Raw genomic sequence first — 25950 nt, forward strand, 5'->3', positions numbered from 1 at the left:
TGCCTTCAGGATTCTGGGGAGCCCAGAAGATTCTCGGGTTGTAGTTTGGGTTTGGCTGCTTTGTTTCACCTTTGGTATCAAATTGGCCTGAGCCACAGATCAACCCTGAAGATACAGTGGACGTGCAGGGACTCACACCTGGCCCTGCTTGTCCTACTTTCCCTTCTTCCCACCTTCCCCATCTTGTTTTGCCTGGAGGCTTCCAATCCCCCGTGCTTCCTGCTGTCACACTGAATTTCCTGGGCAACAGATGCAGCCTCTCTTCTGGCTTTAGGGCTCGAAGATGGGAGTCACTAGGGCTGCAGGTCTCTTTGAGTCCCTGATTTTTAGTGAAAGAGTTAAATGATGGCGTATCCATCCTGGAGCACTCCCTGGTTTGCACGCTCAGTGTTCTCCTTTCACTCATTCAGAGCACAGTGCCCCATGTGTTCCCCTGCCAGTGAAGGCTCTAGGTTGAGGCAGCCTAATTGTTAATTGCTGGGAAGTGCAGGCTCCCAGAAACTGACACAAGACTTGGGGATGTCTGGTGAATGAAGGCACTCAGTCCCTCTCCTCCCTTGCCCAACAGCTGAGCCTCCAAGGGTTGGAGTTCATCATCACATCTTCCAGTGTGATGGTGGGCTGGCATGAAACTCACTTCCTTACAGCCAGAGTCTGCTCTTTCAGCTGCAGGGTTGGGTCTTTGAAGACCCAGGCGTGACTGTACTGGGAGCTATCAAATATAGCCGTATAGGTTGGTGGTTCATTAGTATAGCATGTGGCGCTGGGGGGGGTAATTGTAATCTTTTAATTATTCATAGTAATTAGCAGAAGGAATTCGCAGGAGAGCTAGGGTGAGGGGTAGCAGGGCAGACAAGTTAGAAGGACTGCATTCAAAGAAAAACAAGTTTTGTGACCAGCTAATGGGATAAAATATCTTTCATCCCCAACTCTTCTCTGGTAGTGAGATTTACTTCCTTCTGTGATGAGTTACTTGCCTCTGGCCAGAGACATCCCAATATCTCTCAGCCGTACTGAAATCTGCTGCCTCTTCATCCAGACGACGGCAAATCTGCAGTTCTTAATACCATCTTCAGCCCAAGCATTAATGAAATGAAGCACCTGGTAAAGACAGTCTACATAAGGAGCTTAGTGCTGAGCAGCCCCTGCCTGAGCTCAGCTCCCGGGATGCCTCTTGTTTACGCCCTGGTTTAGTGTACGCTGACACGTTAGGTGATCTATCTCGGGACAAGCCGTCTCGACCGAGACGTTGCTGGCAAAGGCTGACCTGTGACAAAGAGGGTTTCTCTGTGCGTAGTGTTCTTCTGGTGCAGCTATCCTTGACCGACTCTGTGTTTGGGTGAGGGTGGCTGATTTTAGCCTTAACACAGTTCATGCAGTCAGCAGGAGAAAGGCATGGGGCTATCTGGGAACAGCCGTAGCACTTGGTGCCCAGTCTCTACCTGAAGCAAATTCCAAGTGTAATGAGACCTAACCACTTTGCTACCCTGGGTCTCTCTTTTAGCTGTGATCTCTTTTTGTGTGTGTGGACTTGTCTTGGAGTCGCACATAGTAACTTCTCCTAGCTCTTCTGGAAGATTAGACTATTAGCCCCAACTGGCTCAATTCCAGCACCAGTAATTGCGTTTTGTCTCTCTGAAATCCCCCTGCACTTTCAATCAGATGAAATATGCCTTTTTGCAGTAAGCCTCACTGCTCTATATTGCAAAACGGTGAGCAGTACCACCTCAGACCTGGCTGCTTTTTAAGCAGCGAGTAGAGTGCACCTTGCACTTCCCAAAGCTGGCGGGTGCTAGCAGGCTGTGGTGGTGTGGTGGGAGCCCGGGGCTGTTCTTGTCTTTATTACAGTGCCCTCTCGTTATCAGTAATTCAATCACTGGTTAACATGATCTTCCAGTTTAATCCAATAAAGACCTTATGGTCAGGTTATATGTACTAAAAACAATGAGGGTCACCCTTTTTCTGAGCTGTCACAGTTGCTTAAACAGCTAATAGTGGCAAATACAGGGTAGGGAGCCTTGTTGGGCAGTGACTGAGACCAGCTCTTCTGGATGAAGAAGCAGAAATGTATGAATTTGGGGAATCATGCTTTGGCGCAGTGCCAAGTCTTGGTCTGCCTGTTGTCAGGAAAGTTTTGGTGTTGATTGCAGAGCAAGCAGGACATCGCCTACATGGCGGCTCTTGCAGAGGTTTTGGAGCTTGTGTTCATCCCTCCCAGGGAAAATTGTCTCCCCAGGCGAAGGAAACGAATCTGCGTAACCCAGACCTAGGTCTGCTGGGAGATGCAAAGGGCAGGACTTGGAGTGGCAGGAGGGCTATGCGAGATGGTTTCTTTAGAAAACAGTGCCTGAGGGTCTTTGCAAGAGAGCTTGGAAGGGAAAAGCTGGGGAGGGTGGTGGAGGAGACGAAGACAGCTGGATGCTGCAATGTGAGTAGCATTGCTACTGATGGAAGGCATTAAGGGGAGTAGCTAAGGATGTGGTGACAAGAGGTGAGGTGGAGGTGTGGAATTTCATATTGGTGAACCAGTCTCCCAAGGGGGTGGTATGACTGAGAAGCTCTGGGAGAGTATGTGACATGGAGCTGTGACTGCCCACGGCGCTCGTCTGGTCCATCCCTTGCTGGACTGTTTGGCCAGAGATGCTGGGACAGTTTTGTGGCTCTGTCGGGCAGTTCTCCTGAGCTGTCCCTCTCTGCGGTCGGGCTGGCTCCATCATGCCTTGGCTGCTCGTTTGTGGCTGGAAGGGGTCCGTGTCACATGCCACCTCTGTGTGTGGCCACAAGTTCCTCTTGTGCTCCAAGCTACTGCTGATCTTGGTGGGAGACTGACAGAGCAGACCCTGGCAGGGAAGGAGCCGATGGTGTGTGCAGTTACTACCTCCTCCCTTCTCAGGCACCCTACTCTTTGGCAGTGCTCTGCTTCCTTGCTGAAATTAGATGAGCTGATAAACAAGCCTGACAAATCTGGCACTGCAGTCAGCTCCATAATACCCGTCGTCTTCAACAGAAGACCCTGCCCCACTTCTGCAGGAGCAGCACAGGTCACCTGGGTCCCTCTGGCCTCTCTGTTCCTTGGGTGCTGCTTCTCTCCACACAAGCTGCTGGGGATGGGAGTGAATAGCACTGGTGTAGGCAGGTGGGAAGGTCTATGGTTGCACTTCCATGTGCCCAGGGTGTGGCAGCCAGGTGTAGAAGTTCTGCTGAAGGTGGAGGACAACCAGGTGGGCCAATGGGTTGTAGGGTCTAGAAGACCACGCGCAGGAGGGGAACTGCTAGCTGAATGTTGGAAGGCGCCACTGAAAATGGGAGATGACCTTTGAGTTCCCTTAGGTCTGGCGGGAAGGGGAATCGAGGGAAATGCTGAGAAGAGTCTTCAAACAGGGAAGCTCTTAGCACTGCATTGCACAGATAAGTGACAGAAACCAGCTTGTCTGGAAGGAGCCTTGGGAAGAAGATGCTGGGGTCATACTGGGGAGATGGACAGGGTGCAAAAAGTCCTTCAAATCATAGAAGAGGGATGTAAACTAGAAGAAAATGAGTGCCTTAAAGAGACCTGATCTTGGGAAGTGGACAGTTGCCCTTGGTAGTGAGGCAGTAGGACGTGATTCCAGACAGGAACTAAGTGTCTAGCTGGAAAGTCTGGAAGGAAGGATTGACTCACCATCTCTGAACCTCTGAACCTGGAAAGTGATTGAACTGCTTTGAGAACTGGGTTGTACAGAGCGCTCCTGGTTTGAAGGAGCACAAACCAGCACAACTCTGACCAAAATGCCTCGAGTTTCATTGCTCTCTACGTGAATCTGAATAACGGCCCTTGCAAGATTTGTGGGAGTTGACGTTCTCATCAGTGGGGTCTTATGAACCAGATGAGAGAAGGATGCTCCCTGCTTAGTATGCAGGATAGTGGAGACACTGGTGGCCAGTGGGGATATTAATGAAGTTAGTAGTGAGTGTGAGGATTCTTGTGTCTGCTTCTACCTTGTTGATTTGTTGGCCCAGGGAAGCAGCTCAGGTTTCAGTCTTTGGCCGCATTGTAAGACAGAGGCCGGCTGGGAGAGAATGGGATGAGTTCTCCCTGAGCTTCCATTGCCTGGGAGAGGTGGCAGAGGAAGCAGTGCCTCCCTCCAGCATCCTTAGATCTTGTTGGTGGAGAGGCAGCATGGCTATACCATGTGGCGCTTTCCCCAACGGGAGCTAGTATATCTGTGACAGAGCACCTTAAGGAAAGGTCGAATGTGTGACTTCAAAGGAGAGCTGACAGACCAACAGCATTTCTATCTGCCATGGGGCAAACTTCATGCCGCTTTTTCCCTGTTTGTTTTTCTGCTGTGCCCATCTGCCAGTTCTTGCTCTCCTCCAGGTGGGAAGAGAGGAGGTGCAAAGGAGTTGAGACTACCTGAGAGTGTCTTTAGGCAAAGGAGGTGGCAGGCTGGATCACTGATCGTCAGAAAGAACATATCATCTGACGGGGCCTTGTTTTAAGGGGCAAACCCCTCACTTTTCGTCCATAGCATGTCCGGGTAGGCAGGGTTCCTGCTGAAGTTAGTGTTTTTGGTGCAGACCCGGAGCATCCCTGCAGCAGGAGGAGGAGCAGAGCCCAGGGAGATGCACTAAACCTTCACCATCTGTCTGAAGAGGGTCCCGACCTGATGTCCTCAATCCTGTGATCTGTGGCTGTTCCTGCCATTAACCACCAACCATCTAGCAAGGCAGTGACTGTGTCTGCAGACATGGCGATGTGTAGCTGTGGGTAAGGGCCTTTGGGAATACCAGTGCCAGGCAGCGGAGGGGAGATGGTTTTTGTCTGTGCTGCCGCTGATTGCTCTTACCAGCCTCCCGGGCCTCTGAGGGAGCATCACCTGGTAGGCTGCTCGGTAGCAGAAATCTTTAAATCCTCAGGGTCCTTGGGTAGAGTCTCAGTCAGGATGGGTGCTCTCTACTGAAACAGAGCAGGAAAGCGGATGTTGCTTCTGCCTGCGGTGGTTGGTAGGTCTCAGTGGCCTGTTCGCAGCCGAAACTGGGAGACAGTTACCACATCATGACCCTGAAGGTCAGCAGCTGGATCATGCTCATCTTTGGGCAGCATCTGGAGAGAGCTGCTGACAGCATGAAGGGAATGAGCTGTGGGTTAGGGAAGCCACTTGCCAGCTGAACAGAAGCATCTATGCACCTCCTGCTCAGGGTGGGGGAGCAGTGTGTTTCTCTGCTTGGGAGGGATGGGGAGGAGCACACAGGAGCAGCATGGGCAGTCTCTGGTTGCCAGGGAATATCCAAGGCAATGGATGTGTTTGCTGACATGGCCCTCCCTGCCTGCGAGCTCGCACCCACTCCGGCAGCAGCAAGCGATGGACTGGAGTCAGGGATGCACGGAGATTCGTTGCGCAGATCTCCCATGTAAGGCATCCAGACAGCTGCTGCCCGCTGCGCTCAGTGGAGCGTCTGCTTTGGCAGGAGAGGAGATGGGGGCCTTGGGGATTTCAGTCACTTACTAACAGTAACCATAGACGGGGCAGGGGGCTCGTTTCTGGCTGCAGAGGGATCCTCTTCCTTCCCTTTCTCAGTCAATGTGCTGCGCTCATCTTGGGGACAAAGAGAGTTAACTGGGATGCAAAGTCCTGAAATGAAGCTCCTTGGGTACAGGCAGTTTCTCAAGAAAGATGAAGGTTGATTTATGCCTGCTGGAATTATGCCTGGCACTCTGAGCTTAACGTGTCGGATCTTACAGATACTCTCCTTATCCTGGGATCCCAGCTCCTTGCTGGGCTTCCAGAGGAAGCCACTGCCTGCTCCGACCTTACATTTGTGAGGTGCATCTCTCTGCTTTTGTCTAACAACATCACACGCATTCGTGGTCAGAGCTGCAGAACAACCAGGGGCTGAAGTTGGAGGGAGGAGAGTTAGATTTGATTCTTGTTTCTGGATTCTCTTTCCTTGCAGCAAAACTCATCATGCAGATGTTTCTGGGATGACTTTGCTGCTGTGAAGTGCTGTACCAACTGAAGTTCTGCGTTTCAAAGATGCCCAGGTTGATTCAGGTTTTGGTGGTATTACTTGGGCGTGCCAAGGAGTAGGATTTCCTTTGCTGTGCTGTTGTTTCTTTTCCCTAGTGTTTCCCATTTAGCTTGTGGCTGATTGCTGCTAGCGCCCAGTATCTTTCTGAATCTTGTGTGAAACTAATCCCTTGGTCCCAGCTTAATTCTTAACACTTATAACATCACCTTTGAGATACCAGGTATCAAAGCTGTTATTTGCAGATCTCCTGGCAAGCAAGTCTGTGAAAACACCTTCAGGACAGAAAGGAGTAGGGAGAATGAACATGTGAATTATCCCTAGGGAAAGTGGGTTTGCTGGGATGGGACAGGGAGCTGGGGAAGAGCAGAAGGTTGCACTGCACTTGTCAGATGGGACTGTTCTTTTGAGTGACAGGCTACCTGCTCTTAGAGGGTCTCTGCCCTATGACCCCATCTGTGGCTAGACACATACAGCGGGGCCAACTCTCTGCCTTTCAGAGTTCATGGTTACTTGGGATATGACATGAAGTCTTTTGGATCTCTTTTTAGATTACAGCTTTCCTACTGCATCTCAGAAGGCTCTGCTGAAAGGGAATGGGACACAGGTGAAAGACAACTGGGAAACAGCCACTGTCCAGCCGCTGGCAGAATTTGTTGAGCCTGACTTGCACACGCCTTTCTCCAGCACGCTGGAGGAAGAGGAGGGTCTGCTCCCTATAGACCACTCAAGAGGAGGAGTGGAGAGCCTCCAGACCTCCGGGCCAGAGGTTGCCTCTTCTGAATCAGTGGACCAAGAGGACTCCTTCTCCCTTCTGTTTTCCACAGCCTCTGCCAGACCAGGTGTTGTGACTGAGGCAGCCATAGGAGGGCAAGAAGAGGACTCTGTTCCTACAGGCTTAGACCTTGGGAGCAGCATGGGACCAGGTCTTCTGCCTATGTCCCCTATTTTTTCTACTACTACTGCTGCAAGGTCTCCTAGTATTCCAGAAGAGCACTTTGAGGTGACAGCCGGGGACACGTGGGCTGTTGGGGGAGCAGATTCGGAGCTGACTGTGACTACCACGGGAGCAGAGCTTGCAGAGACCACGGTGGAGGCTGGTGGGGAAGAGCATTCAGCCGGAGATGACGTCTCAGAGACCACAGTGGGGTGGGAGATGCTGGAGCCCACAGTGCTAAGTGAAATGGAGCAGACTGCGGAAACACCTGTAGGGACACCCTCTCCTGGAGGCAGCTCCCCAGGCACCCAGACTCTTTCTGGGAGTGATCAGCACCCCACTTCTGTGTCTCCATGGGACAGGGCTGACGAGCCTGCGCTGGATCCCTTTTGGAATGACACCGAGTCATCCACTGAGACTGTGGCAGCAGAGAGGAGCTTGTCACCGCAGGCTGGGGATGCCCGCATGGCCGTGCTGCCGACAGAGCTGCCCTGGGACTCAGCACAGGTAGCACTGAGAGCAGGGAGTGGGCGGGTGGATCCAGTGGAGATATCTGGGTACTTCTTTCTTGGGGTGTGTTTAATCCCTTAAGCTTACCCACATCCCTGAGTCTAACTGGTGGAAGTAGCTGCTTCTGTTCACCCAGGCAAAACTGAACTTTGGGGAGAGTTTCTCCCAGCACTTCTTAAGGGTACCCATCATCCATGGTGAAAGCCCTGCCCCCTCACATCTTTCCCCAGCGAACTGCTGCACAAAGTCCTGCTGCTAATAAACACCTGCCCTCTGGGGCATGCACAGCAGTGAAAGCTCCTTGTCTCCTCAGCCTGCATTATTGGAAGTGTCAGGACAAAAACGGCCCCAAGGATTTCTGTAACGGGAGTGAGAAGGACGTGCTATTTTTGCTGCTGTTGCCTGCAGGGACCAGATGCAGAGCAGGTGGAGCAGGGTACAGCGATCTGTGAGGATGACGGTCTAGGAGAGCCCGTGGGAGAGGAGGCGTGAGGTGAACTGCAGTTCCTGAATCCAGCAAACTGGCAGCTGGTTAAGGGAAGATAGGTAGCAGGAGCTGACTAGTGAGGAAGTACTAGGGAAAGCTTTTAATTTTGCTTTCTGCCCCACCATACTCGGGAGCCTGAGCAAGTGACTTAGTCCCTCTGTGCATCCAATCCTGCCTGCAAAGCACTGCCCTGTCTCACCAGTTTGTTTAAGGACCGCAGAGGGTCCCGGTTCGGTTTTGTGTTGTGCTAAGTGCTGATCACATACAGAATAAGGCTACAGGCTGGAGAGCTTTCCACTGAGTACTCCGAGTCCTCCGAGAGTCTAGAAAGAGATGGAAGGTAAGCTGGGCTGTGGCAAGCTGGCACAGTAACCTTCTCCCTGCCTCCTGCTCCAGCACTGAAATGGTGATTCCTCCTTAGTACAGAGTGTCAGAGGACAGTTAGATCCTCTGAGAAGCGCTTCTCAGGGGTATGGCGCAGCCCCTTGCTCCTGTCCCTTATGTACCCCATGGTTTCAGCAGGAGAGCTGCATTTGCTGCCCGAACCCAGCTGTCTTTGTCTTGTCTCTCCAGGTGATCTGCAAAGAATGGAGCAACCTTGCGGGGAAAAACTACATCATCCTGAATATGTCGGATAACATTGACTGTGTAAGTCAGTCCAAAGGGATTTGATGGCATGGGGAGAAGAGTACCTAGAGATTTGGAGGCAGGCACAGCTCCTGCTGCCTGCTTTTACTACAAAACATTCTAAAAGCAGTAAATCTCCAAGTCCCTATAGAGTCTGTGGAGAGAAGGGGAGGAGGACAGAAATATTTCTGTTCTCCAAATAGGGAAAGAGTGGGTGGGGAGAGAGGATTTTGCTCAAAGTCTAGCACGTCAGTCCCATACTGGATTTTGACTAACTCCTGGCTGCAAGTCTGTGCCAGTCAGTACCTGGATTGTCGTGAGACGTGAGAGCTTTTAACATTGCACCTCTTACTGGCAGGAAACATGGCAGGATTGAAGTGATTCTCCTTCCCCCTCTTTCTTTTCCTTCCCCTCCTTCCAGGATATAGTAATGTTCCTCTGATGGCTTAGAGGAATAGGGACTCCCCATTTGCAGTGTGAATGGTTCAGTGTCAAGCAGCTGTCACTAAAACTTCCTTAAGTGCCTGTTCTCCCCGCACTGTTATCTTATGTGTTATCTGGGTCTGTTAACCAGCCACGCTCTGCTGATCCAATGCCTGTCCATCCATCCCCATAAAGCTGCAATTAATTCATGAGCCCAGAGCCCCTTGTGGGTCCCTGGTAAAAGGGCTCATTCTCCTCTGCTGGGCCTTTTATCAGGCACTTTAAAACCAGTTGTGAAGGGCCTGGGGTGAAGGTGCCTTTCATAACTCTAAGAAATGATTACGAGCCTGACAGCCCGAGACCGAAATGTTTCATCAGGGAGCTGTGTTCTGGCCTCGTGTGTCTGCACTCTCGCTTTCTGTGGCTCCTGCTCTGGGCAGAGCAGGCTGGTGTTGTTACTGCAGGGCGGCTCCATGGCACTGACCTGTTTCCACTGCTGGTGAGGTGTTGGGGTGTATTTTTTGTGCGGGTGTTTTTGTCTTTTTAAGGTAAACTTTTTGGGGATAGGGAAAACAGGGCAATTGCTGTGCAAGTAAAGCATGCTGGCTGCTTTAAGGGTAGATGAAAAGTCAGTCTCTTTCCTCCTGATTTAGGCAAACCAGTTTTCTCTTTGTAGGGTTTTAAGTATCTCTGCTACAGTTTACAGTGACGACTCAGAAAATCATTCCTTGCAAGCCAGAGTCCTGCTGCCCTGTTTTCTCCATGTCCTAGTCCCCATTGCTCTTTCTCCCGTCTCTGTGGAGTTTAAATGCTGGTTAATTTTGTAATACATAGTAGCTTCCTTCCTCTGGTCGCTTGCCCTTGAGTTGTTTAAACCACTGGAGGGGTGAGAACTGAACAGTAGATGTCTTTTGACCAAATTGTGTCTTTACTGTTGAATCCTCAGTTCTTCCTTGCTGAAAGAAGACAGTGCCCTGGGATGGGCAGGGCTGAGCTGTTTTTCTACTTGATTTCATGTTTCAAAACATGTTTCCCAGTGAATGATTTGTGCTGCCCTCCCCCATATTCAAAGGGACACTTGTCAACATACATATTTAACATGAACATCGCTTCGTTCCCTGCCTCCCATTACCACTTTGCATGGCTGAAGCTGGAATCAAGCTCTTCTCCATTCCACTGATGTTGATGCAGTTTGTTTCCTACCCATGGTAATTTGCTCAGTTTGGGCAACTCACCTACACTCTGCATGTCCCTTTTGCTCTCTGGTTTCTCTATCCAAGCCCTGTGGTGTTTGGATTTCCAGGGCTGTGAGGGAGAACCTGCACTGCAGGTGCTGTAGTTTAAATTAGTATGAACGGGGATTCCTCATGTATTGCCTATGTTTTGGTGCCCTGGTCTGGTGTGGTACTGAGCCTCACTGAAAAGCCGAGGGACAAAGAGGATGCTTAGCCCCTTGCAGAGGTTTGCACCTTGAGCTTTAATATTGTTGATAGTGCCAGGCTTTTACCTGCTGCAGGGGTGATGTCTGTTTTACTGGGTTAAGCTGGCAGCCCATTTATCTTCCTAACAGGCTCTGGGCAAGGGAGTCACTTCAGTCTCTCTGGGCACATCTCCCACCCAATATACCTGGGAGTTTTGCCCAAGTGAGGACTGCAGGATCTGACCCAGCAGCGGTACCTGGCTACGCATCGGGAGGTGACCTCACCTCAGCACATGTGCGTTCAGGCTCCTTCACAGCTCCCTTTGCTCCACCACGGAGAGTTTATCAGTACTCTGCAACCTCTGCTTTCCCCATCACTAGAAACATCTCGCCTCTGCCCTCCTCCTGCTCTTGGGCTCAGCTGCTCCCCCTTCCTCCGCATCCCCCAAAACAGAGCCGCGGGCGGGCAGCGGGGCCGGGAGCGGGAGCCGCAGCTGAGCACCACGGTGCTGCGTCCTCGCCCGGCTCCTCCTGCCTCCCCGTGCCGAAACCCGTAACCTGGTGAGACGGGGCGCTGGCAGACCCTTGTGATTCAGGCCCCAGTCACCGGTGTCTTTTCCAATTAGGCCATTTTCGGCACAGGCCTGTGCCTGCCCTGAGCGCTTCGAATTGCCATGGCAACAAGAGCTCTCCATTTTATTAATCGTCTGTGTGGCCTTCAGGTTGGCATGGCAACCGGAGATAAGAATAGAAACACAGGAGTGAGGAAGCGGCAAAGGAGCCCGCGGAGGGATGGCTGGAGCACGTCAGGCTGAGCGGCACCCGCTGACCCCGCGCTGGCTGCGGGGAAGAGCCTGGCTGCTTCCTTCTTGCCTTACACGGTAGTGTCGGTTCAGGACCCCTGTGTGCGGGGGGACCTGGGCTTGGCACGGTGTGGGGCGTATGGTGGCCGCAGGAGCCGGGGAGGAGCGTTGGGGTGTCAGGAGATGTACACAGGTCCAGCCTAGGGCACAGGAGATGTGCAGGGGAGCTTTGCACTAGATTTAGCGCTGCTTGCTCTTGGGCACGCCTGGTTCAGGGGTCTCAGCCACGCAGCCGTGCCAGCCCTGCGGTGCTACATCTGCCCTGTTCCCACCGCGTGCTCACCAAGGTGCCTTTCTGTGGCAGGAGGAATTTCGGCTGGAGAGGGGTCCCCAGCTGTTGGCACTGGTGGAGGACGCCTTCTCCAGGCAGGCAGATGGACTGCAGGACCGCTGGCTGATCTCTCTGAGCAAACCCAATGAGAATGACAAGCACTTGCTAATGACACTGGCAGGGGAACAGGGTAAGTGCTGGGAGAAGGAGCCTTCCCATGATGGCGGGAGTGTATTTAAGGGGCTCTCAAACGGAGGTGCTCAGCCATGTTGGAAAGACCTTTTGCTCTCCAGTCCATTTCAATCCCACCAGCTCCCAGCGTTAACTGGACTTCAGGGATGGAGGGGGACTGAGGACATAAGACCCTTTTTCTTCACATCTGTCTTCTAGTTTGTCCCTCACCGCTTGCACGAAGCTCCATCTTCTGCACTGTGCCTCCTGCTTTGCTCCCTCCCTGGATTGCCTTCACTTGAGCATCCATCAGCTTTATCCCGGTGCTTATATACTGTCCTCCATGGGCAGGCCACTGCAGCAGCTGGACATGACAGCCTGCTCTTAGTTCACTTCTTAACTAAACAATTCTGAAGTCATGTCTGAATTTGGCCAGTCCTGACAGTGCCTCCCCTGCAACCCCAAAGAAATAAAAGCTGACAGTGAAAGGTGGCCTGGGCTGGAACATTTTACCATCTCTTTAATCCCCTTCTGGTGATGGGGTGCTTTTCCTGTACTGCTTCTGCTGCCTACTTAGTGACAGAAGCCTCTAATGTTGACTTTATGGCCTATATGAAAAAAACCCAACAGTATTCTAAAATGCCCCATACTGACAGCAAAATAGAGCTAACATTTAAGTGGTATTTTCTGTATTGATGCCTTAAATCATTGCATCTCTCCCAAGCAGAGCAAAACATACCTCATGAAGGCTGTGATAGGTGAGCATGGAGCTCTGCAGAAACATCTTGAGTGCTGCAGCTCAGGATCAAGTTGTGCTGGATGGAGAGGTTGGATCGGGCAGCATAGGCACCAGCCTCCGTGATTTTTGGATGTTGCTGCTTTCTCCCAGAGCAGACGCAGATCATGAGAGCTTCTGTGGCTGTGGGGAGAGCACCTAGGTGCCTCTCGTGTCAATTTGTGCCGGGAATTTTTTCCCCCTTTAAAGAACATTTGGAGGTACCCTTGGCTGTGGTCCTTGCGTTCTTTTAGTCTCCTAACATAAAGCACCAAAAATTTGTATTCCCATGCCTCCAACCTGTTGGGGATTTCAGAGTGATGAGTACATCTATCTGAGCTAACCTGAGCTGAGAGCAGCACTAATCTCTCCCTCTCCTTTACAGGCGTCATCCCTACAAAAGATGTTCTCATGGCACTGGGGGATGTTAAGAGGAGCTTAGCCGAGGTAAGAGCCTGTCTGCCTGCATCCATTTGTTAAGACTAGCTATACAATTAAAATAAGCAACTTGAAAACTGGGAGCATATCTCAGTCTAACCGAGTGCTGAACCCACAGCAGGCAAACAGATGAATCAGACACTTGGCAAACTCCCTTCTCCTCTGTCTGGTAGTTGCCAGGCCATCAAGTGTCTGTTCCCATTAAGACAGTAACTGTGGGTTATTCCCTCCCTGCTTTTCTGGCTTGGTTGTGAAGCCTCTATTCACACATTCATTTTGTTGAGATACTTGCTCTCATCCCTTCTGCACTGTTACCTGTGGCGATGTGGGGTGCTGCAGAGCCCCAGGTTTGGCCCCGCTCACCCTATGGCTGATTTAGATACATTGGCTGCTCTCAGTAGCTCAGGCTTTGCTGAAGAAGGTGGGAGAGGTGCTGGTACTAGATGGGACACGTTCACATGCCTTCTTCCTGCAGTCCCAGGGCCTGCATTTCACTCCTTTAGACAACTGCCTACACAAGGGCAGGCAGAGGACCAGAGGCGATGGATGCCAGACTCCATTGGCAGCTGCTTCTAGCCCTCACGTATTCCCCTCTAATGCTGGACAGCTTGGAAGAGGATAGAGATGAGGACAGATCAGTCCCACAATCTCTGACTTTGCCCCTTAGGCCTACGGGATATGTAGGCACTGAGGGCCGGATTCTGCTTGGGTTTTTTACATTACTGGAGTATTTTTGGTGACTTTAGCAGCAGAGTTCGGCCACTGCCTTGCTGGCTGGCTGCTCTCAGATTTTCCTGTGACCTACCAAACCTGTGCAGTTAGACAAAGCAAATTAAGTGCTCAGTGCTGTATTGATTGGCTTACACCAGAGAAAGTGTGAAAAGCCAACCCTTTAGAAATTGTGTGACCGAAGTATCAGCAGCTAGAACTGTTCAGAAGGAAGGATTCCTGTCGATGGAAGGTCTGACTTCTTTGTGGAACTGTGACCCTACGTTACCATGCATCCTACCAGAGCAGCCTCGTCATCTGCCTCCAGCTCTATCAATAATAAAACATTGTTCATTGCCCTGACCTTGCACTAGCACCAGCTTGGAAGGAGGAGGGAGGATATTCTCTTACACCCATCATACTTACTATCGAATTGATACGTAACCTGCTTGAAATCTGCCAAGTCCCTGAGACCGATGTTAGGCTTTGTTTGCTGACAACCACAGTGGGCCCGTTTCTAGGGCAGGTTTTTGAATCAGCAGCCAGATGTTCACTTTCAAGACCTTGGAAAGACCACTATACCCTCTTAGGACCAGAGTTTTAATGGAAACCTATTTATTATGATTTCATGCTCTGTCACCAAAGCCTTAGCACCCATCAATGGTCCATAGTTTGTTTTGGGTACTCTTAATCTTGGGCAGTTTGTCCCATGAAAGCCTGCTTGTCTTGCACATAGCTGTGATCCTTGTGCAGGTGGTCAAGGTAAGATTGTGCCTACTGCCATTTGCTGATGTGTCAGCTTTTGTAGAAGATGGTGTTAGATGTGGTCATGTGCCTTCTAGTCATGTAAGACAGTGTACATCCTGGCTCCCCAACCCTGGCTGTTAGTTCCTCTGCCCACAGTGACAGTCCTGTACTTGGACCCTTGAAAGTCTCAACAGGATCCCACCTGACTGCAGGCCAGGGGATTTAGTGTACCCATTTCTTCCTTCCAGATTGGCATCCAGAATTACTCAACCACGACAAGCTGCCAGTCGCACCCCAACCAGACACGCAGTGATTATGGGAAACTGTTCGTGGTACTGGTGATCATCGGCTCCATCTGTGCCATCATCATTGTATTGGGGCTCATATACAACTGCTGGCAGAGACGCCTGCCCAAGATGAAGAGCATGGTGAGCACTGGACAGCTGGAGAAGGTGGCTAGACTCTTAGCCCTTGGGATGGAGGGGACTGGAAAGTTAAGAGAGATTGTTTTCCCCTGTCCACTTACTGGACATAGCTGGATACACTGCTGGAGCAGTAAGGGAGCCCATTCAGGTGTAAGAGAGATAGAAGCCTGTCTCTTGCTTTGCTCGGAACAGCTCGTTTCCACTGCAAGGGCTGGCCTAGGAGTAAATTTACCTTTTCCCACTGACCCTGCAAAGTCCTCAGTGACCCTTGTAGCCTGGTCTGATTGTGCTTCTCGGCAGCATTAAGACCTGTCCTCTTTTGTCTCCATTTGTGTTTCTCTTGTCTTTTGCAGTCGCATGGTGAGGAGCTGCGCTTTGTTGAGAACGGCTGCCATGACAACCCCACCTTGGATGTGGCCAGTGACAGCCAGTCGGAAATGCAGGAGAAGAAGCCAAGTGTGAATGGTGGAAACACCGTCAATGGCCCTGACAGCTGGGATGTCCTGATCAATAAGCAGGCGAGCGAGGATGTGGATGTGTTTGAGGAAGACACCCATCTTTAGAAAAAGAAGGGAGGGAACCACCCCTTTAAATACACTTGTCTTTCTCCTGTCTTGACGGATGGACCATGGGATTAGGTGGCTTCTCAGGAACTTCTTAAAGGCTTGGGACAGGTCAAGTCTTTGGGCAAGTTTTCGCAATAGAAGTCCTGAGCCCACATCTGAGGCTTGGAGCCAGGAGGATCACTGAACAGAGGGAAGCGGGAGGGGTGGGTGTGTAGGTCTCTGTGTGTGTGTTCCTATCAGTAGCACCAATGCTTTCATCACCTTTAAATGCACTTACTGTAGCTCTCTGGTAGTGGCTGAGAGTGGCTGGGCTTGAGAAGCAAGGCGGTGAGGCTAAGTCTGCCACCAAGAGTGCAGCTTTGGGGAGTAAATTCACTTTGGGAGTCCAGCTGCAGCTATGGCAGCCAGATCCTGACCTTGAGATCACATTCAGTCCCTGCAGGTACAGTAACACCTGTGCATTCTGGATGGAGGGGAGCCAAGACTCACTTGATGTCTTGGGCAGTTTGCATTCCATGTGTGAAGAGATTTAAAAAAAAATTTTTTTTTTAGTGCTCTAGTATTCCGCTGCTAATTAGCTGGGCTGATGTTTACATCTGGAGGAAACATTCTGCTGTCATCTCATTTCCCTCCTCAGCACAAACAGCCCCACTCCCTTTTTCAGCTCCCCAGCTCCAACCTGAGTTTGCAGATTTTGAGCACTTTACCCTTGCTTGACTGATTGCAGAGAATTCGGTGCCATGGTGCCGCATCTTAGGTGGAAACTTGCTTTAGTTGGAGAATTGCTCAAAAAGGACACTTACCTGCCTTGTTCATGCACCAGCCTGTGAAATCAGCAGCAGAGTATCCCTTGTCTAAGTCTCAGTTTTAGACTGGCAGGGCTTCTCCACTCCTGTTCCATTTTCCAGGATAGTTTGGTTTCAGTTGGTCTTTTTGAAGTAAATGTAAAGACTATGTGAGACTTTTTAAACAGGGAGAAAAGTAAAACCTTGGAAACAGATAATTTTCTGGTCCTTTTGTTTCCTTTTCAGTATCTTGCCCTGAGGGGGGGGAAATGTTTAATGTCCCATAGGTGTAAATCTGGGTAACATCTTTAAAATCACTGCGTTAAGCAAGTGTAAGAGTGGATGAGATGAGAATCAGATCTAGGAGCTCCCCAATGAACGTTTCTCAGGCATGCCTCAGGCAACTTGGAGGCTCCAGCTCCCAGAAGACGTGTGATAAAAGGCACGTGAATATGCATAATTGTTCTCTGAGCCCTGCCTAAACCCAGACTCAGAACTACTGTCAAGCCTGAAATCCCAGAACATTTGTTTCTTCTGTCATTGAGGGACTGAGGGACTTGCTTCGGTCAGAGGTAGCTGCATTCCTCTCTGTTATGGTGATCTGCATGCTTGCTTACTGCAAGATGCAGCTGCGCATTTGGTCTTTAAGGGAACCTTTGTACAGAAAGATCCCAGATAGGCAGCCTGATGCCAAGCCTGTAAATCTGTCCCTGTATGTATAGATATCTTTAGCATGTTCATCCCTGATGTGAGTGCCTAAAGTCAAGGTACGGGAGTCTGTTGTTTCATTTTGCATAGCGCTTTGCATACAAACTGAATCACAGATCACCTCGGTGTAAGACCACGTTGATACCAGTCTATTAGGGATTCAAGAAAGCCGATAGCCTTTGGTTTCCTATCCAGATTCCAGTTTTCAGTGGTTTTATCCTGCCTCCATACCTTTCTCTGTGTTCTGTAGGAGATGGTGGTCATCAGCTCCTTTTGTGTCTTGTCGGTAGGGTTGCAGAGATGCTCAGAGGAGTTTGCTTTCCTGCCGCAGCAGGTGGTGACAGGGGCCAGTCCATGTACATGGACAACTGGCTGTGGCCCTTCTCTGGCCACCCCTTGCTGACGGCTCCTGCTGAGTTTGATGGGTCCGTGCAGTGACGCTGCACGAGGTCAGTGGCTGTGCTGATGGTACTTTGGGGCTCACAGGATTAAATGCAAGTTGTTGTTACAGTATGGTGAGTAAATTAAAAGCATGGAGTTAAAATTTGAGTTTGTATAGCACTTAGCATAATGGGGCCTGCCATGGCCTGTAGGCAGTTTCACCGTGTAAATGTTTCTAAGTCCAATAATTCTCATTAAATATGTTTTTAATGCCTAGTGGCTATTAAAAAGATAATGCCACCAATCAGATGTGAATCAGTTCACCCACAAAATGCTTCCTTGGTGTACATCATTGCTAGGAGCTGCTTTGCTGTCCTGTTTTATCTCCACTTTACTAATTCGGAGAAACAACAAGCTCCTGATAAAGCAATGCTTCTGGCTGGGCTCAGCACCTCCTGATCTGGTGTCGAGTCATCAAACTTTAAAGAAACCAAGGCGGCTATGTGGGCTTGTTAATAAGCTAGCAGGTTCTCCTGATTTGCTCGTCTGACTTCTTATAGCCTGAAGGTTTTCCAGAGACTGTAGAGCTCTCTTCTGCGTCCGGAGCATCCAGGCATTCTTGAGAGTGTCTAAGGGTGGCTGTCACAAGGCTGAGAACAATTTTCTGCTGTCTCTGACAGGGTGTCCCTGGCTGTATGATCTCAGTTTAGCTCCAGAAATCTACTGGTAATAGCATTTCATTTTAGTCTGGTGATACTTTTTATACCTTTACCATTTGTTTTTTCTCTGTATCATTGTTTGCACTAGGCTGATCTTGGTAAGTCGATTGCACTGTTGTCCCTCTCCCGTCAGCCTTGCGGATTCGGGTCAGCTCCGGGGACCTGTGGGCTGGGGAGCGCAGTAGAGAGGCTCTTGGTAGCCCCCTTACTCTGTTGTTCAGTGCTTGGCTTTCCAGCTCTGCACAGGGAGGATTTAAAGAGGAAGAGAAACTTTGTCTTAGCATTTGTAACAGGAAGCTTTTCTATCACCTTAATGTAGTTAAACTTCTTTTTAACAAAAACTGTCAAAGCTGGACTTCTCAGAGCGGTGTGCCAGGCGACAGAGCTGTTGCAGGAGGTAAAGTGATTCCTGCAAAACTTTTCCACCTCCTCGGACTTCTCTGCGGTCCCATCTGCCGAACGTTTGATCGCGCTGACACCTGCTGGCTGCTGGGAGTTGGAGACGAAAAATGAAAAAATGGACTTTTTTCCACCCCTGAGCTCTGCATATGGGTTTCCTGTGACCTGCCTGGGACAGTCCCCTGCTTTATTCACAGGTGGCTGTGAGCAGAGGGGCTCGCACCGGGCATGTACTGGATGGTTTGTGTGAGGACGTCCCTGTCTGCAAAGCAATGAGATGGGACGTTCCCTGGCGTCACCATTCTAGAGGCCCTGGGTAGCATTATGGGGTCTCAGCTCCATCTCCCTCCTTACTCCTCCACTTGCCCCCTTTCCTCCCGGGAAGCATGGCCAGAAAGCAGAAGCTCTGGCTTGAAGTGGAGGTGGCTCTTCAGAGACCATCAGGTGCTGGTGCGAGGAACTCTGCACCCTGGGGAACGCTGGTGATGGCATCGGCTGGATGCACATCCAAGATCAGAGCGGCTCTCCATCTCCATGGGGCGGTGGCCAGGTGTGGTCTGGGATGGCCAAGCCGCAGGTTACTCCTGCAGGCAGCCTTGTGGTATGCGGGGTGTGAAGAAAGAAGGAGAAGCGACCCTGTAACCGTGCTGTGGAGTACGTCATGCAGGTTGAGAATACACTTCAAGATACCACCTCGAGGATCCCACCAGGTGAAGGAGGCAGCGTGAAATGGAGGTACTTTATCGTATGGATCATTGCAGCATGACCTTGGAGCATCATGGCGGAATCCCACCGCAGCCACTACCATCAGCAGCTTGTCCATTCCCGTCCACCTTTGCAGCCGTGCGGGAGCATCTCTCCTTCACAGAGGGTTTGGGGCAGCTCGAACGGTCGGAGACAACAAGCACCTTCATCCGCGCTGGCTCACGAGAGCATCGTGGGCTGCTCTCGGCTGACAGCCAGACTCCCAGCTGTTCTTCTCAATGCTGTCGTTCCTGCTGGACCTAAACTGTCTGCAAGCCCTGCCCACCGCTTGGGACTGCTGCTGGAGAAGACTCGGAAACACTCGCGTCTGGCCCTGGGAGTGACAGGGTGGGGGTTTTGTTTTCTTTGCAATAAAACGCACCTCCTGGGTGTCCGAACACTGACCCGAGCGGAGTCCTTTGCTTGGTTGGGTCTGCCCCAGTTCACCTCCGCCGCCCCTGTGAGCCTGGTGTGGGTCCCTCGGGCGCGATGGGTGGGGGGTGTCTCCCCTCGCAGGCTGCTGCAGAAGCCCCCGGCCGTGCTCAGTGCCCGGGCTGCGGGGAGCTGGGTCCCCCGTGGGGTGACAGCCCCGGCCCCCTGGGGTACCCCAGGACCGCCGTTCCCTGCCTGCGTGGCTGAGCTCCGGAGCAGGGCCCCTGCGCACCCTGTGACCCGTGTGTCGCGGCGGGGGGGTCCCCAGTCAGGTGCCCCCCAGCCCACCCCTGCTCCAGAGCCGGGCCCCACGCAGCTGCGTGGTCCAGAGCCCCCCTCCCACCCACGTTCTGGGCCGGTCTCCCCAGGGTAGGTCTCAGAACGGACCCACCCCCCCTTCACGTTGTCACGTGTGCCGGGGCGGCAGCACCCCGGTTCCACGCGTGTCCCCGGGCTCCCGGTGGCGGTTGCTCCTCCCGGCCGCGGGGGGCGCTGCGCGTCGCTGGGCCGGGCGGGCCGCGGGACCGCTCTGCTCCAGCTGCTTCGCCCCGCCCCGCCCCGCCCGCCGCCGTGTTTACATCCGCCGCCGCTTCAGTGCCGCCGCTGCTGCCCCTGCGGCCCCGGCCCCCGGCCCGGTGCCCTGCGGCTGCCCTCCGCTCTCCGCGTCAATGCGGCGCCGCCGCCCCGCGGCCTGCCCCGGCCATGGACACCAGCGACCTGTTCACCAGCTGCAAGAAGGGGGACGTCAGCCGCGTGCGGTGAGCGGGGCCGGGCCCGGGCCGGGAGCGGCTCCCGGCGTCCCCCCGCGTCCGTCGCTGCCTTTAATCGCTGCGATCGCACGGGGGAGGCCGGGCTTGGCCTGGCCTCGCAGCCAGAAGCCCTGCCCGGGCCTCCCGCCGCCTCGGGGCCCTCCAGGGCAGCCGCCATGCCGGGAGGCCCCTGGGCCCTGAGGAGGAGGGTTCGTTTCTCCCTAAGTCAGCGCTCCCGGCTTTCTCCCCCCGAGGAGCTGGGGGTACGCGGAGTCTTTGCGAGTGCTGCCGGGTGTGTGTGAGGTCCGGCTGCGTTCTGAGGGCTCGGGCCTCTGAGGGTCAGGCGGTTATGGTGTCTTTCACGCTCTTCGTGACAGATGTCGTATTTGCCATGGGATAAAGGGTGATGGTTTTAAACTAAAAGAGGATAGATTCAGATTAGATACGAGGATGAAATTTTTTACAAGGAGGGTGGTGAAACACTGGCACAGGCTGCCCAGAGAGGATGTGGATGCCCCATCCCTGGAAACATTCAAGGTCAGGTTGGACGGGGCTCTGAGCAACCTGATCTAGTGGTAGGTGTCCCTGCTCACTGCAGGGGGGTTGGACTGGGTGATCTTTAAAGGTCTCTTCCAACCCAAACTGTTCTATGATTCTATGAAATGTCCCTGCAAAAGTCTCTTCAGCTACTTTTTCTCTACCATTGGAAACTGCATTTGCATTGGTAGGAAGGCAGATCTCTGGAAAGTGATTATCATGGAAATATTTAGACGTGTTGTGTGTGTGTAGATTGGTTGTATCTGTGAGAAATCCCAGGCTGATAAATTTCAGGTCAAGCTTCCTTGCTCATGTTGAAGCAGTATGACTTAGCTGTAGTGATTTTAGATCGGGAGTCAGATGGGCTGCTTGCCCGCAGGGTGAGTGGAGGTTGTAATGGAAGGGCCCAGCGTCTACAACAGACTCTTCTGCTGCATCCCCTGGTTTGACTCTAAGACTGTTGTTCACCTGTTGTTGATCCTGCTTGATTCTTCCAGCTCCCAACATGTGGATCTTCCCAGATGATCAAAGAGCCTCTCTGTTTCAAGGTGCTCGCTGATGAAGGATGACTGGGCAGATGGAGAAAGTCTGGGGAGCATTGTTATCAGTTGTGTGTTCACGTTAGATTCATTTATGGCAAGCAGTAAATTGCAGGTTTACTGTAGAAGGAGGGGCCCCGCAGGTGGCCTTGCAGAGGTTTAAGATGACCAGCGGAGAAGTGGTAGTGGAGAAGTGATCGGTCTGGGAATGCTGTCAAAGCAGAGGGGATGAGCTGAGTAGAAAGGAGCTGAGTTGCTTGGAACTTCAAGTGTGGTCAGAGGAACCTGAAGTTTGAGGCGGGAAAGATGCAGGGAGTGAAAGGGGGGACTGATGTGGTGGATGAGAAAAAAACCTTGAGTCTTCATGAAGGCTGAGAGGGACTTTTACATGTGGTTAGGAGAGGTGATTGGCCCCGTAGTTGGGGACATGCTGTAACAAGAGCCGGGCTGTGTAGGAGGTTTGTGTGCAAGGCAAAGGCTAGCTCCTAGAGGTGCTAAAGAGGGAGCGTTGGCAGAATTTGATGTAGCCTAAATGTGCAGGACAAGGACGTGGTGGGAATTAAGAGCAGTCTAGAGTAGCACTGATGATGTTACTTGGGGCAAGAAAAGCTGCAAGCAGGATGGAGTGCGGCCTTGGCGTGGTGAACTTGGCCACTTATTTGTCAGCATCTAGGCTGTGAGCAGTGTAGGAGAATGTGAAGGTACTGCTGACGTGCTCAGGCTTCTTTTGTGATTGCTGCCCTGTTAGGGGTCAGCAGGAGGTATGTTTGACTCCTCTCTCTCCCCATGTGCACCACTTAGGATTGAAGGGAGCTGTCAAGCCGTGCTGCAGAATGCCAGTCTTTGGGTGGAGGATTTGACTGATGCTCCTTCAGCCATAGCTGACGGCTCCCCAAGTCGAATGCAAGATCTTGTCATACCTTTGGAAGTTACTGTACAAACTCAAAGTTACATCTTTTGGAAGAGGAGAATGTGACTGAATGAGCAGCTGCTTGAAGTTACAACTTTGCTCTCCCTTTCTTTCCAGATACCTGCTTGAACAGCGAGATGTGGAAATTAATGTCCGTGATAAATGGGACAGTACACCTCTGTGAGTCCTGCAACCTAGAGCTCTGGCTGGGTGGGAGGGGAAAGCCTTCGGAGCTGTTTTGCTCTCTCTGCATCAGCAGCTAGGAGCACTGTTACAAAACGTCTCAAGTTCTGCTTTTTGGGAGACTTGGCTACGTATTTCTGCTTCTCTTCTCTGCGGGTGCTGTGCTAAATAGGTTTTTCTCTCCCCATCTGACTGACGCTTGCTGTGGTAGTGCTCAGAAGGATGGTTGATTTTGTGACCAAATTACCTGGATTAAGCAGTCTGTTCTTGGCCTGATTAGGCTTTTTCCTCCTCACAGTCTATAGCATTCTAGTTTGTCTTTTCGGGTGAAGACTTGGCTTGATGAAATGCAAAGTGACTGTGGGGTCAGAGTCTGTCTGGCAAGGCTGCGAACATACAGTAGGTAGTGAGGAATGTCCATGCTGGTGCTGGGGAGGGTTGTGCGAACTTTCTGCCTCCCCACATACCAATTTCAAAGTGCGTTTGGACATCAGCAATATACTTAGAGTACAAAGTAACTTCCCAAAGTAAAGGTGGACTAACATTTGCCTGCTGCAGTGCAGGTTACAGGATTCTCCTATTTTGTAGGACAATTTGAGGTCCTTGTGAAAGAGAATCATGAAAGGCTTAGATTGTGAAAGAGAAAATGAAACTCATTGTAAGTTGGACTTTGAGGGGTGGATTTGCTGTACGTGCCGTGTGGGTGCTGTTCCCTTGTTATCGGTGTGCAGCAGACAGGCCAAGGAGGGAACAAGGAGTGTTTTTGAGAATTCAGTGGAAATGGTGAGTGCCCATGAAGTGAACTCCGTTAAAATGATGGTTTGGCAGCTGGTGGTACAACAGAAGATGATGAACCACATTGGGACCTTGAAACCTCCTTGCAGGACAGCAGTGCTGAGCAGTGCTGGGAACAGATCCTGCTTAGTCTCTTGCGGGGGTCAGACTTCTGTGCTATTCAGTAGTGATTCCTGACTGCTACAAGGAGTCAGTTTCTAAGCTTATCAGGGATGGCTCTGCTGAGGTCTGCATGCTGTGGTGTGCCCAAACACTGAATTTTGCTTGCTATTGTATCTCTAATTTTCTTTCTCTTGTTACTGTCAGGTATTATGCTTGCCTTTGTGGACATGAGGAGCTTGTACGCTATCTTCTAGCCAATGGTGAGCAAAAATGTCCCGGCTATGGGTACAGTATCTTTCTCCATACTGATCTGTAGGGATTGTGTATCCTTCTAGTTGTGCATTGTGGAAACGTCTTCTGTTACAACCAGCCATCTGATCAGTGATCTCAGACTGCAGTGGGAGCCCTGGACACACTTTCATGGTCCGTTTTGCAGGCTATTCACTGCTTGAATTTACTACAGGGAAGCTTTCTCCGTTGACTCAAGGCAGCATGACTTTCTGAAATGACAGCTGATATTTTGCAAGGGTGTATTGCTGTTGGGAGTATGCCGATGTAAGAATCGTACTTCATCTGAAGAGCTATCTGTGTTAAACTTTCTTGTACTCTCCTGATAGCCTTGCTTTGCAAACAGGACTTAAAGGTGAAATGCAAGGGCTTTTACTAACCTAAAACAAAGCAAGACAAACTCTCCAGGCAGTGCCTGCCCCGTTGGTTCCCAGCACCTGACTTCCCTTAGGTAGTGGTGATGCTCTGTGTTCTGGCAGAGCAATTGGAGTGCAGAGTCAGATCTCAAAAGGTTTGTCTCTTCCACTGCATTCAGAACATCTTAATCAATGACTTTTGTAATTCTAAAATGCAAAATGCAAGTGTCCTCTGCATTTCTAGCAGTCTAGCCTGGAGAGGCATCTCTTGCCTTGTGCAAGGCAGAAATGCCATTGTGGAGGAGCTGTTAGAAGTCCGATAAGTGATCATACTCTCTGTACAGTGGGGTTCTTCCCAGAATGCTGCTGGAGCCATGCGGAGAGGCTTATTACCAGGATCAGTTTAAATGAGTCATGACTTTTCAGAAAGAGACTTTGCTATGGGAGAACAGCTTTAGGTTATGCACATGTAAGGGGAGCGTAGTTTTTGTAAGTACGCTCAGTAGCATGGGGGATCACAGTGAAACACGTCACCAGCCAAAAGTCGTACTCGTTCAGCAACAGTTCGGGGACACTGGAGAAAGATGCACCTCTGCCTGCTGTCATGTACCTGGGATCATTTTGCAGGAGCGAAATGTGAGGCAAACACTTTTGATGGGGAACGTTGTTTGTATGGAGCTTTGAGTGATGCCATCCGACGTCTGCTGAAGGAGTACAAACAGATCACAGCAAAGTGCATGAAGAGAGACTACTATGATGTCTTCCTACAGCGGTAAGCAGCTGGGGCAGCTCCGTGCGCAACGCCTTCTGTCGTCCTTCCTTAGCTGTTAACCTGGATATTCAAGCTCTCTGTTAAGGGCAGATTTAAAAGGCAACTGATCAGTACCCTGTCTCATTTCTGGGCTTGTAGACCTTCCTAAGGGATGTTCCTGTGCGACCTGAGGGATGACTTCCAGGTGTGTGTGCATTTGAAATATAGCCTCCAGTGACTTGGGTACAGACTGCAGAGCCAACAGAAAGCTAGTCTTTCTGATGCAGAAGCAATGAACTGTCATCCTTGGCTGTCAAACCAAAATCAGATCACTAAAACCACATCAGTGATTCAGGACAGTGTGTCAACTGAAATTAGGTTTGAGTCCTGAAGTGCTATAGCCCGCAAGCCGAGGTTTTCAGCAGTGATAATAGGCATCTCATTTCTGAGATGGAGCACCTTAAGAAACCTGAAACTGGCTTATAGGGTCAGTGCTCAGTTCTTTCTTTTTGTTCATTAAAATGTGTTCATTTTAAGATGTTTCTGAAAGTTTGCTGTCACAGCTTGTAGTCTTAGCGTGGAGCTCAAGAAGAAGCCTGACTTGCTGTAGGAGTAGAGGAATAGTGTCAATTTTTTCTTCTTGCTGTTTTTCTACCTTGATAGTTCTGATGTTATTACACAGACTTGTTTTCCTGGTGTTTTTTTTTCTTTTGTTTTTGTTTTGGTGGTGTAGTTGTTTTTTTTTTTTTTTTAATTTTTTTTTCCCCATTGGACTGACCTACAAAAAACCAACAAAGTTTCAGCATCTATATCTTCAAAACTGGAGAACAAAGAAGTTCTAGAAAGATCTGACATTCTTTCTGTTACTACAGCGTCCAAATTTCTGAAGCTGTGAGGAAAGAGAGGAGGAAGGAAACTCATTTATTTGAGTAAAATCAGATTCTGCCTTTCAGAGGAGCAGAATTTTGCAGGGTGACTTATCACTCCCCTGGTGAGTGTGTGGCTCAGATGATGCAGGGTTGAGTGCACGAGAGCTAAAATGTTCTGTTTCCGCTTCTCGTTCGAAACAGACCTTGTGTTAAAATTGAAACAAAGGGCAACAGTAGGGGGCAAAAAATAAACACTTAACTGCTTGTATTTTGTTTTGGACAAGACACTAGTAGGAAGAATGTTCTAGTGGCAGGAGATTGAGCTC

General features: G+C 50.9%; 2 protein-coding genes across 2 annotated transcripts in view; both read left to right on the top strand.

Annotated features, from left to right (window-relative positions):
• PODXL2 (podocalyxin like 2) overlaps nt 1–19517 on the top strand; it is a 32980-nt gene extending 13463 nt beyond the window's left edge. Inside the window, exons 3-8 of the mRNA XM_075433022.1 lie at nt 6561–7453; nt 8517–8591; nt 11581–11737; nt 12879–12940; nt 14635–14814; nt 15165–19517. Coding sequence (XP_075289137.1) covers nt 6561–7453; nt 8517–8591; nt 11581–11737; nt 12879–12940; nt 14635–14814; nt 15165–15374 — 1577 coding nt within the window. The 3' untranslated portion in view covers nt 15375–19517. The remainder of the gene's footprint in view (nt 1–6560; nt 7454–8516; nt 8592–11580; nt 11738–12878; nt 12941–14634; nt 14815–15164) is intronic.
• Nucleotides 19518–20118: 601 nt separating this feature from the next.
• ABTB1 (ankyrin repeat and BTB domain containing 1) overlaps nt 20119–25950 on the top strand; it is a 28959-nt gene continuing 23127 nt past the window's right edge. The window contains exons 1-4 of the mRNA XM_075432694.1: nt 20119–20303; nt 22398–22460; nt 23565–23620; nt 24632–24776. Of these exons, the coding sequence (XP_075288809.1) occupies nt 20248–20303; nt 22398–22460; nt 23565–23620; nt 24632–24776 (320 nt within the window). The 5' untranslated portion in view covers nt 20119–20247. The remainder of the gene's footprint in view (nt 20304–22397; nt 22461–23564; nt 23621–24631; nt 24777–25950) is intronic.

Source organism: Opisthocomus hoazin, chromosome 11 (assembly GCF_030867145.1).
Source record: "Opisthocomus hoazin isolate bOpiHoa1 chromosome 11, bOpiHoa1.hap1, whole genome shotgun sequence".
Taxonomy (NCBI): domain Eukaryota; kingdom Metazoa; phylum Chordata; class Aves; order Opisthocomiformes; family Opisthocomidae; genus Opisthocomus; species Opisthocomus hoazin.